The 12,760-nt window shown below is 42.1% G+C and overlaps 1 protein-coding gene across 1 annotated transcript in view; it reads left to right on the top strand.

Moving 5' to 3' along the window:
* Positions 1–482: 482 nt before the first annotated feature.
* The window catches only part of TRHDE (thyrotropin releasing hormone degrading enzyme), a gene marked incomplete at its 5' end in the record, with an annotated part of 329,097 nt that continues 316,819 nt past the window's right edge, over positions 483–12,760 (top strand). The window contains 2 exons of the mRNA XM_084636899.1: positions 483–1,279; positions 8,701–8,974. Of these exons, the coding sequence (XP_084493025.1) occupies positions 483–1,279; positions 8,701–8,974 (1,071 nt within the window). The remainder of the gene's footprint in view (positions 1,280–8,700; positions 8,975–12,760) is intronic.

Raw genomic sequence — 12,760 nt, 5'->3', positions numbered from 1 at the left:
GCATGGCGCCGGGCAGCCAGCCCAGCAGCGGCGGGCACTGAGCGGGAGGGGAGTTTCTCGCGAGCAGCGGCGGCGGAGGGAGGGAGCGAGCGGGAGCCTCCCCCGCCTCTCCCCTCCCCGCGCGCAGAGTCGCACTCGGCAGCATGTGGTGAAGTGCCCAGCAGCGCCCCGAAGAGGAGCCCAAGTTGTGCTCTGCTGCGCCCAGCCACACGGAGCCTGCCCGCCCCGCTCCCTGGGCGGCCCCGCGGCAGCAGGGATCCCCCCCCCCCCAGCCTCCTGGGGACTGAGAGGAGCCTTTCCCCGGCCGGGGCTACTCCCAGAAGTGTGATGTGGCTCTTCGGAAAGTGACAGCCGCAGGAGGAGCAGCAGCGCCGGCGGGCAGTTCCTCCCCCCAGCCCCGGCTCCCCGCTGCCTCCCATGCCTGCGTGGCCCCACAGCGGGGCGGCGGCCCCGCGGGAGGAGCCGGGGGAGGCGCTGCTGTGATGGCCCTGGACCAGAAGCGGGAGAAGAGCGCGTCCGTCACCCCCATGATGATCGAGGAGGACGCCGCCCTGCGGAACGGCAGCAGGGGGCTCTCGGGCCAGTGGGCGGACGCGGTGGGGGTAAGACCCCGCACCACGGAGCGGCACATCACGGTGCACAAGCGTCTGGTGCTGGGCTTCGCCATCTCCATCCTGGCGCTGCTGGTGGTGACCATGATCGCGGTGCTGCTCAGCGTGCGCTTCGAGGAGTGCAGCACGGCGGCGGCGGCCGCGGCAGACAGCCCGGGCCGGGCGAGCGGCAACGGGAGCCTCCCGGGGGCTGCCCGGCTCAACCACGACGCTGGGGAGCCTCCCGGCCGCCAAGAGGAGGCGCCGGGCGAGGAGGAGGAGGAGGAGTGGCAGCGGCGACGGCAGCCGCCGCCCTGGACCCAGTTGCGCCTGCCCCGGCACCTGAGACCCCTGCACTATAACCTGATGCTCAGCGCCTTCATGGAGAACTTCACCTTCTGCGGGGAGGTGAACGTGCAGATCGAGTGCCTGAACGCCAGCCGCTACATCGTGCTCCACGCCCACCGCGTGCACATCCAGGCCGTCCAAGTAGCCGAGGACAAGCTCTCCGGCGCCGTGCGCGTCTCCAGCTTCTTCCTCTACCCGCAGAACCAAGTCTTCGTGGTGGTCCTCAACCGCAGCCTGGAGGCGCGGAGAAGTTACAACCTCAAGATCATCTACAGCGCCCTGATCGAGAACGAGCTGCTGGGCTTCTTCCGCAGCTCCTATGTGCTCCACGGGGAGAGAAGGTACGGCTACTCCCCCTAAACCTGACCCACCCCATCACCGGCATGTGCTTCCATAGAGGGGAGAGGGCCAAGGGCTGCCCTAACTATGAACGCCCCGGGTGACAGATGCCCCGTTATCCTCAGACTCATAGTCTGCAGCCACAGGGGACACCCCCTGACCCAGGATGGGCAGCTACCGGTGTCGTCCCCCCTCCCCTTAGCCTCAGTCTCCTTTTTCTAAACATGGATTTAACATGACTATAAAAACAATCTCTAGGGACCACACCCTTAATAAAGCACCGCTAGTGGGGCAAGGAGTTTGCCGGGGACTCCGAACGCGGCGGGAGTATTAAGTTAAATGTTCAAGGTGGTGCCAAATTACAGTTAACTTTTGCAAGCGCTGGGCGTGAAATGCATCCGTCAGCTCCCCATCGCCAGTTGTCCTCGAGAAGCCTGTCAGTGGCCGGGGCAGGATCCCTGAGGTTAGACGTAACCCAAACGTGACAGAAAAATCGTTACTAACTTTCCACTTAAAGAAGAGGGAGCTCGGCTGGGCGCTAGGACCTGGTACGGTTCAGCTCTGAGTCGCGTTCTCAAGTGTATGGAGTTCTTTTCATGCTGTAGATCTTGCCACTGACATTTCTACCCTTTAGACGCTTTGATTATGAGATGCAGTTGAGAGAGAAGGTCTGCTCTGACGTGACCATTATTTAGAGCACTGAGCAGGGATTCATTTTAATCCTATACCGAACTTTCATGCTAGGGTCCCCGCGTCTTGTAGCTTGCTGATTGCCAATAAGGAGAAGTGAGAGTGAATAATTAGCATACCAGAGACCTTTGCATGCTTCTGTTAGGAAGTAAGGCTAGTTATTTTCCAGAGAGCCAGTCCTGCACCATACTCAGGCTAAATTCCCATTGAGCCACTGGCAGTTGTGGCTGAGTAAGGACTGCAAGCACAGGCATTTTTGTGTTACAGCTGTTCTGGTCTTCCCCCCTCTTTTGAGGATTGGTCCCTCTACATATAATTTGTTCAGCAACTCCTAGGGTCTGGTGATGAGAGATGCCGAGTGTTTGCAGCTCCTGTGGAAGTAGGAGTTACCATTGTTCACCTTACCTCCCCTAGTGATGTTCAGGGGAACTGAAGGTACTCATAATCGGTGCTCTAATCTTAAAGTTAATTAAAAGAATAATTAGGAAAATCAGCAAAGGGATGACAGAGATAATGCAAAAACAAAAAAAGGGAGACTTTTTTTTTTTTTGAGATTTTTCTAAATCAAGGGTATCACTGAGAGGCTTCCAAGGGAAGTTTCACTGATTCAGCCAGCCTACTCTATCATAGTATATGCGGGGAGAGCATGTAAATTTTATCATTCAGCCAGGTTTCCAAAGCAGTTTTATCCTAATAAAATGCAGGCTACTTACTCAATAGTGCTTACTTGACAAGGGTGAACTATTTCCTGGATATATTTTCATGTTAGTTTAATCATCTTTTAAGGTGAATGAAACAGTCAGTCTGTATGCTTACAGCTAAACAGTCCAATAGGTATACAATAGATGATTAAAATGCATCTTTATATATTTATTCCTTTATTATGAAAGCAACAACTGTGCATCACTTCCAACATATAAGAAGTGTCTTTGCACAGCTAGGGATTGGACAAGTTGAAAGAATCAGCTTTCAATTGCATCAAAAAGTAAAACATAATAGAAAGCTCACTTGTAGAAAAGAGGTCTGTTTAATAAATTCTTTCTGTACCAAACTAAAATATGTTTATATAACAGAGCCTCCTTACCTATTTTTTTTAAAAAAGAACATTTTGTGCATTACAATAGGACTTATGAGTTTGTATTGTTGTTACCTACGTGATTGCATTTTATTCAGAAAGCTTGAAGCAATCTTTTAGGACCTCATTCGGCTGTCACTTTACTCCATTCACTTCAGCTGAGTTACTGCATATTAGGTTCTAGTCTCTGCTTAAAAGTTTGGTTTACATAGCTAAGTCTGTAAGGGGTGTGAAGAATCTACACTCCTGAGCGATGTAGCTATGTTGACCTAACCCCCAGTGTATGCAGCTAGGTCCACAGAAGAATGCTTCCATCAGCCTAGCTACCGTCACTCAGGGAGGTGTTGTTCCTGCACCAATGAAAAAAACACATCTGTCAGCATAGGCTGTGTCTACACTGAGGGGTTAGGCTGGCATAGCTATGGCACTGTAGCTATGCCAGTATAGTCCCTGTAATGTAGACATGTAGAGCCCTGCAAATCTGCGGATATTCGATTTATGTTTGTGGATCGTGTATCAGATGCAGATACAGCTCTATAGACATGGCCACCAATGTTACTGAGAGTGGAATCAGTCCTTTATTCGCTATTTTCACATGACAATAGATGTTTTATTATTATTTATTTTAATTACTGTAGTGCCTAGTAGCCCTGGTCATCAATTAGGACCTTATTGTGCTCGGAGCTGCAAAAACAGAACAAAATGAAGGTCCCTACCCCAGAGGTCTTACAATCTAAGTAATAAAGAAAGCGGGCCTGACTTCCTGATAGTTATGTTACTAGGTCTCCCAGAATTAATTTATTTTTAAGATGTCTGTCATAGAAAATCCTAGTTACAGATTCTCTCTGTCTAAACATAATCATTTCTTTGATACTGCCTGCTAAGCGAAGAGTTTACATGGGGGCTAGTAGGCCAAAAAAGTAAGGAAGACAGAAAAAGAACCTCCCCAATTCAATTATGTCGACATCCCCCTTATTAAAGCATGCTTTTGTTGCTGATGATTTTAAACCGACTGATGTTAGAATCCCAGAGAGGGGTAGGATTACAGCTGTTTGATTTGTCATCAGACCAAAGTAAAATGACATTTTTGCAGAGCTCAGTTGTAGAAAGGGATGCTGCCTCTTACCTGATTAAGGACTGTGGCTGAAGTAATCAGCATTCTTCTAGTTTGTTCAGAATCTTTGATTCTGTAACAAATGAAATATTGTAAAGGAATTCACTTTACAACATAAAGAAATGAAAAAGACACAATTCACATAATTATCTCACTTCTGAACATTTCAGCTTTGTTGAAAATAATTAAAGGAAACTTAAATATACAATCTAATATTTCAAAAAAGTAATTGTAGCATAGTTATAATACTTTTTCACCAAGTATGATCAAGTATTTACAGTCGAATGTTTGTTAGAAGCAAGATAGTTTGACACACAATTATATAATATATAGTACTCCACTCTCATAGTGTGATTATTTAGATCACGACTCACTCTCTACTGTAAATATACTTAATTGACTTCAGTGGCATCATACTACTTTACACAAGCTGAGAATCTAGCCCAATATAATTGGGTCAATGAAATTATGCTTATTTATAGCAGTTTAGGACCCTGCTCATTTATGTTTAATAGAATATGTATTTTAAAACTGTAACCAAAACTTGTTATAGTTTCAGGTGTTTAATAGAAGTACTGCTTTTCTTTCTGAAATATCACAAACTTAATGACAGGTTTCAGAGTAACAGCCCTGTTAGTCTGTATTCGCAAAAAGAAAAGGAGTACTTGTGGCACCTTAGAGACTAACCAATTTATTTGAGCATAAGCTTTCGTGAGCTTATGCTCAAATAAATTGGTTAGTCTCTAAGGTGCCACAAGTACGCCTTTTCTTTTCACATACTTAATGACTCACTGTAATATTATCTATATAAATACACACTGAACAATGGGGTGTCTGTTCAAAATGTGTTCCTGCAAAGTAGTAATTTGCATTTTGATTAATAACGGGCTTTTCAAATGAAATATGTATAGCTGTTTCATAAGTGTGAAAGTTAGACCAATTTCTACTATAGCATCTGATAACATTGCTTCTCTCAAGTTATGTGGGATCTTGATGTTCCGGTAGACCTTTGCCTTAACTTTTTGACATCCTTATATTTGTTTGAAAGTATAGGAACATCATTGGAATAGTGGTTGCTGTAAAAGGACTATTGATATAATTTTTCACTCATGTTGTACATGAGAAGGGAATAGCTCTGGTTAACTGTGCGACTTCACAAGCGCAACAAGGCTTTCTTAGATGGTTTTACTGTTCCCCCCCTCCCCTTAGATAGAGAAGGAAGTCAATACACTTACTTTTTGACTCCACAGATGAAAGCCGTAAATCAGTCAGAAATGTTGGCAGTACTATGAAAATGTTAACTTTCTCACTGAAGGTATTGTACCTTTAATGAAATGCTAAAATGAAAGTGAAATGATACAAAATATTTTTTGTATCATGCACTGTAATTTATTGGCAGTATCCAACAAACATTAATGCATAGTTTCTGCAGAATGTTATAGTAACTGAGGTGATTATTTACCTTCTGCATAAATGAAATGAAATCAATTCCTTACCACTTTCAGACAAAACAAACACATTGATTCCTCGTTCTTACAGCAACCAAGATGTCAAAATAGACAAGTTGTTGAGGAAACGCATGTCTTTCTTTAATAGATGAGATGGAATTAAAATACTTGCAAATTACTGTCATGGGATGGTGAATAGACAAGCTGTGAGGCTTTCATTCCTGGAAGTATAACTTTTGATGGTGATATTTCTGGGAATTATAAGATAAAAATGGCAGTGCCCAAGGAAGGTTTGTAGAGAGAGAGGTGGCAAAACACCCGAGCTATTCTATGATCTCTGTACACTAGAGAAATTCTGCACGTTTATCTCATTTCTTTGTTCTTTAGGAGAAAATGTATACATTGTCTTATACACATAGTCAGTTTAATCTTCAGGGATCAGAGAAATTTCAACTGTTTTTTTCTAGTATAACACAGAAGTCCAGATACCATGATGATGGGCACCTTTTAAGTGAGTGTATAAATATCATTGTTTATTATTATTGGTAAAGTTTGGCATATTTACAATATTGTATTGAATGTAATGAAATATACAGTAACACACACCTTGCTATTTAAAAAAAAACACGATACAGAATTTATCAGTAGTTAGACTAAGAGATTATTTTCCATTCCTTTAAAGATCTCATTGATACTCTCTTAATATTTTTTAGATGCTAGTCTGTTGAAACAGTGTTTCCTCATTTAGACATTGTCAGAATGAATGTAGAATTCCCTGAGCATGCATTTACCTGTGGGTCTGAGCTCATTAAAATTGTTAATTAGAGAAGAAAGTTCATTAGTCCAAGCTTTATTAACAGCGAGCTCAAGTCCTGCCTTCCATGTTAACTCAAAGTTCCTGTTGAATATCTTGGGTATTGTAGGTGTTCAAAGAATTCAGAATCTGGCCCATTTTAAGCAAGTGGACTAAATGAGGCAAAGTAAATTTCTTTATTGGACAAATTCTGCTCTGTTAAGGTGATATAAATCCAGAGTAATGCAACTGAAGTCAATAGAGTTTATCTGGGTTATTATTGGTGTAACTGAGAGCAACACTTGATCCTATATTTCGCTACCTTCTGCATAAATCTGAATTTACTAACTCCTCATTCACTAATAATGAGACAAGAAAGCCACAGTACAGTGAATGCCTTCCAAAATATTCAGTAATTTTTAACTAAATAAGACATCGATTTTTGGACAAAAGACTGATAACAAAAGTCTGACTGACATAAGAGGCTCCAACATTTTACAAGATTAGCTGTTATGAAAATCGGTCATAATCTCATGTGAAACATCATATTGTGCATGACTGCATATTTGTTTATTTGAAAAGTAACACATTAGGCTTAATACTATTATGGTAAGAAAAAAGAGTCATAAAACTGCCAGTAACTTAATTCTGTGTTGCTCTTATAAGTGCTCTAAACCAAAAAGTCAAAAAGCTCAGTCAGTAAATACACACTTCAATTTTTAGTAAGGTACTCATCTTACTTTTGCTCCATCAGAATTACAGAAAATCATGTTGCAGAATAGTACTCTATTTTAAATTGAAAAGATTACAAGGGCTTTCCACTGTCTTTGTTGGATCAAATAGATATCCACCCACAAAAAACTCTTATCTTACAGTTAAAGAGTAACAGCTGTGTTAGTCTGTATTCGCAAAAAGAAAAGGAGTACTTGTGGCACCTTAGAGACTAACCAATTTATTTGACCATAAGCTTTCGTGAGCTACAGCTCACTTCATCGGATGCATCCGATGAAGTGAGCTGTAGCTCACGAAAGCTTATGGTCAAATAAATTGGTTAGTCTCTAAGGTGCCACAAGTACTCCTTTTCTTCTTACAGTTAAAATTTCTCAAGGGCATTTCCCATCAACACATTCATTAAAAATTTGGAAAATGACTAGTTAAGGAAACATTAGCATTCAAACCAGCCACATATGTCCTGTCTTTACAGTCACATAACCAGTCAATATTCATATTACTATTTGACATGCTATGATACCATACTGCCATCCCACTCATAATCCATACATGTAAAATATAAAGCATACCCTGAAAATGTAAACGTAGGTTCTGTTCCTTCAAAGAGACCAACACTGATGAATTTTCCCCTGAATGTGGGTGTAAGGGTTTGTGCACAAGTGTCCCTTTGCAGGATCAAGAGTCTGTACAGTTTCAAAGAAAAGACACTTGTATGTGTGGCATTATTAAAATGTATAGGTCTCTTTTTCTGTACAACATATTTCAAATTCCTTTTTTTCTTTAAGATATTTCCAAGAGATCATCTGTCGCCTCTTAAGTTGATTGTTTTTCTTTCATGAAATTTATTGGGAAAAGACTAAAAAGCATCCTTACTTGTAGAGGTTGAATTGGTGGCTTAGGTATGTAACCTTGCAAAGCCCACATAAACAGAATGCATCTGATTGGACTTCTGTAGTTACAACACCAATAGATTGTTGTGCGATTCAAAGAGCTACATGCAATTAATACACAAATAATCAGCAGTGGAAAATAATGATCCTCTGGGGTATGCTAAGTGAACATATATTATTATGTCCAAAGAAAGGCAGAGTTTTCTTATCCGTATTTGAAACCACAGTGAGATCCCTGAAGGTCATTAAATCCTAAATTTAACTGAAGACTGTGCTTATTTGTTTTACATTGCAGACCAATATTGCCTTTTACATATATTGCTGAACAAAACTATGGTGGCAGAATACGAAGTATGAATAGAAGGGAGAGTATTTTATTGAATACCAGTGCGATGTCTGTAAAGTTGTTTCTAGCAAATTTGTGGCTCATTATATTACATGGATTGCATTATAGTACATGTGGAGAGAATTTATGCCAAGAACAACTACATCAAAGCAGAACTATTAGGACGAGAAGTATGTAGTACGTGGATTGTGCTTTGCTGCTGCTGCTAAGAGTTTAGTTCTGTTTATTTTGGTAAACTACCATATTTTAGCAATATCATGTAGTCTGTCCATGACTCAAGCACTGCACATAGGAAAAAAAAGACATTACTGATTGACTTTCTGTTTGTGTTCCAGATTCCTTGGTGTTACACAGTTTTCTCCTACTCATGCCAGAAAAGCCTTTCCTTGCTTTGATGAGCCCATCTACAAGGCCACTTTCAAAATCAGCATCAAGCATCAAGCAACCTATTTATCTTTGTCCAATATGCCAGTGGAAACTTCTGTTTTTGAAGAAGATGGATGGGTTACTGATCACTTTTCGCAGACCCCTCTCATGTCCACGTATTACCTGGCCTGGGCAGTATGCAACTTTACATACCGGGAGACTACCACTAAGAATGGGGTTGTAGTAAGTATATTTAATGCTACTTTATATACTATGCTACTAAATATACTATATTTGGGTTCTACATTGTTTTTAGAAAATTCTTGCTTTATGTAAGGAAACATGATGCCAGCAGTGCTTAGAGTACTTGCTTGTTTAACACTTATAAGGTTTCTTGTTTATTTCAGAATAATGAGCCTTTGCTCTGTCTTTAGCTTTTCCTGATGTTTTGGCATGTCCGATACATTTCAGAATATGCTACTTCACCAGGACAAGTTTCCTGAGAAGACTTTAAGCCTGTAAGTACATTACTGTATTTAGGCTTGATTTTTTTTCTGAAGTTTTCTTTTTGAACTTTTCTCTGGCCTTTTCAATTTAACATTGCTCATAGAGCAATGTACAGAAAGTGTGCAGTAATACCAATGTAGTTCCAATGACCATCCTTCAGTACTGATACATAGTTTGGTATGCTGTCTGCAGAAACAAAGTTGTGGAAGGGCACTTTCCTGTTTAAGTCACACTTCTAAGCAAGAGATCTTTCCCGCACTCCTCACTTGGAGTCTCAGGTTGAAGAAAACAGTTTTGAGAGTTGTGATTTCTGATTATGACATGGTTGCTTGAGCTGCTGCCTTTTAAAAAAAATCCTTTATGTCAGTTTTGTTTTTGTTTTCAGATATCAAGTACAGCAGAACTGTATCACAAGCCAAAATATACACAAGAAATTCTGTCAGCTAAATAGATTTCAAAATACTGTCAATTTAGATTTTCTGTTGGATTTGCAGAAAAATTGCTCACTCTTGCCAAACTAATCTGCATAACAAAAATAGATTCAGCGTTTAAAAGCAGTAGGCTAGATTGGGACCCAGATAGGGGTGAGCGCCACTCAGTCTATGGGGCCCAGGTTGGGAGGCCTGAGGAGCACAGGCCTCCTGGCCTAAGGAGGGGGAGTACTCCCACCCCAGCGATGGAGTTGCAGGGGGACATGGGCCCGCCCAACTCCACCGCGTCCCAGCCCAGGGACCTAACAGTGGTGGAGTGATCCGCCACTGGGTTAGCGGGGATCCGCCCGCAACATGCCTGACCCTGTATCAGGCCAGCTGTCGACCAGACTGTTGCCTGGTTTCCCTGGGCTGCTTCGTATTCTCCCCTTTGGTTGTACCTGTGTCAAGGGGTCATCCTCATTCTCCCCGGAATACACTGCCAAGGGTAGCAGCGGCAGTTCCTCAGTGTCGGGAGTGGCACGGCTCTCTGGAAGCTCAGGCTGGTCTCTGGGGCAGCAACAGTTCTCCTTGGTGTCCCACTCCAGCAGCAGGGAAGAAGCATCTGTCTCCTTTGGCAGCTCCCTCCTCAATGAGCTGTTCGGCCAGCCTTTTATACTTACCCTTCCTGTTCCACCCCTTTGCTTCCAGTGTGTGGGGTGTGGCCCTCCTGGCTCCACCCACCAGGTGACTTGCGGTGTTCCCTCCACATCTGCATCTGAGGGAGGCCATGCCTCCTCGCTACCTCGCCCTTGTTGGCAGTCTCAGCAGAGAGGACAAGAACTGAACAGCCAGATATGCTGAGATACTCTCTCAGCCCGGAGGGTGGTTCCACCTGTACAATGTTTTTTCTCTTGTGCTTGTCATTTATACTGCACCCCTCTCTGTGGTATCTTCGTGCTTGAGAAGTGAGCAGACCTGAGGGACTGATTTACACTGAATAATTCATTAAATAAATTTAGATTCTTTTTTAGCTCAAGTAATATATGAGAGCTTGAGCACCTTCAGTTTATTTTTATTCACACTTATTGCACGAATCTTTCTGCATTTTTACGGTGTGGAATGATTGCAAATATTTCAGATTTGAGCTGAATTATTTCTATGTGATTGCTAAAGTAAGCTGTGTTATTGTTTCTATACCCCCAAATTAAAGAATGCGCAGGCACGTCCAGGGTGCGTTTAACATTTGTTTTTCCCAAACTCTGGCACATGCAAATTTAAAAGTTTCTCTTCACAACAATTTTGCCAGCAAAATAGAGTCACTGAAATGTTAATAGAAACTGTGCATAAAAGCATGACCAAAGCAAATTCACTTACAAACATGAATGGATAGTCAAGGAAATTCATCTAGCGCTGGTGTTGAAGCACTTTCCCAATTTGAGGAATCTTGCTTCAATTGGCGCAACTTATGTGGTGTTTTTTCTGTGGATAAATAAAGAACTTCATTCCTCAAGTACTGTCAGTCTGACACTTTATTGAACTCAATTTCAATTCACAAAACATCTGAAAAAATATTGTGTCTTTTGTGACTTGCCAGCATTCAAATAAATAAGATGCCTCTTCTGGTTTTATGGATCAGTCTTGCTGTACTGAACACTTTCTGGTTAGGATCAAGAGTAATTAAAACTTCCTAAGGAATAAAAGTTACATTAACAGCTGGCTTCATACTAAAAAAGGGATTAAGCATTAGTAGTTGAACTTCCCTCTGAAGGAATGACATTCCAGTATCCAAATGCCTTTCAAGCCAGGTCAATGCACATGGCCTGATAATGGATTCTATCACAGATTTTAATTTAATCTTAAATAGAAATTAACTTTGAGTAGCTAAAGTAGCCCATTCCTAAACAATAAAATGAAAATGGTTACTAATTATGAAATGTCACTTATTACATGGACACACTCACACATTAGTCACTGTTGTACATTACAAAGACTAATATGCATTTGAAAACAAGGAATCAAGGGAAGCCAGGCTTTCAGGAGCACAGTTCAGTCCATGTGAGCAGTTAGCATAAAAGTTTAATCCACATGAGGCCTGACCAGAGTCCCTTCCAGAGCACATTCTTCAGAAACTAAGTCATCTCTTTGGGTGTTGTAAGGCTGTATGATATAGTGATTGCATGCTGTGGGTTGCAAGAAAAAATACAGGAATTGTGGAGTTGCTTTTAAACCACTCTGAAGCCCTTTCTCCTCTTCTTCTGCTTAAGTGTATAATCCAGAAAAATCCACTAGATGACTAGAACAACCTTTAAACATTACATTCTCCACATATCTTGTTACTGTCTGATTTTTGTTAGATAATTACACACTTCCGGCTGGAAATTAGAAGGAATTTTCTAGCCATCAGAGCCATAAGGTTCTGGAATAGCCTTCCAATTGGCATTGTGGGAACAAACAACTTCGTTATTTTAAGAGAGTGCTGGACAAATTTGTGAGTAGGAATGTGTGATGGGATTGCTTGTGAAGGTGAGGGTAGGGTTGAGCAGCCCTGAGGGTCCCTTCTGGTTTATGTCTAATGTTCCTAAAAATGTCATGCTTCAGGGTTTTAGCTGGTCAGGAAGGGATTGGAAATGACTACTGCTCTAAGGTGGCACTGACCATTCTTTTTCTTAGGTGTTCGGCTGGCTGGATCTTGCTCACATTCTCAGGGTCTAACTGATGGCCCAGATGTGGAGTTGGGAAGGAATTTTCCCTCAAGTCAGATTTTCAGTGACCATTTTTGACTTCCTGTGCAGCATGGGATGTGGGTCACTTGCCAGGATCATCTCACTTGATGAGTTCCTTGCCACCGCAGGGGCCTTGGACACTGGTGCACCTCAGTCCCTCCAATTCTCTGCCTGTAACACAATAATTTAGTCTCCTGAGGGCTTTAATACCTTGGTCTAATTTCAGTGTTGGGTTTAGTGTGTGGGTGCTAGATGATGTTGGTGGCTTGTGATACACAGGACTAGATGATCTAGTGGTCCCTTCTGACCATAAACTCTGACTCTATACCTATAATTCTCACAATATCAAATATATACCACTTACCAGTTTTAAGGGGAAAATCCTG

The sequence above is a fragment of the Lepidochelys olivacea genome, assembly GCF_965140295.1.
Source record: "Lepidochelys olivacea isolate rLepOli2 genome assembly, chromosome: 1".
NCBI lineage: Eukaryota > Metazoa > Chordata > Testudines > Cheloniidae > Lepidochelys > Lepidochelys olivacea.
This window is presented reverse-complemented; position numbering and strand designations above follow the sequence as displayed.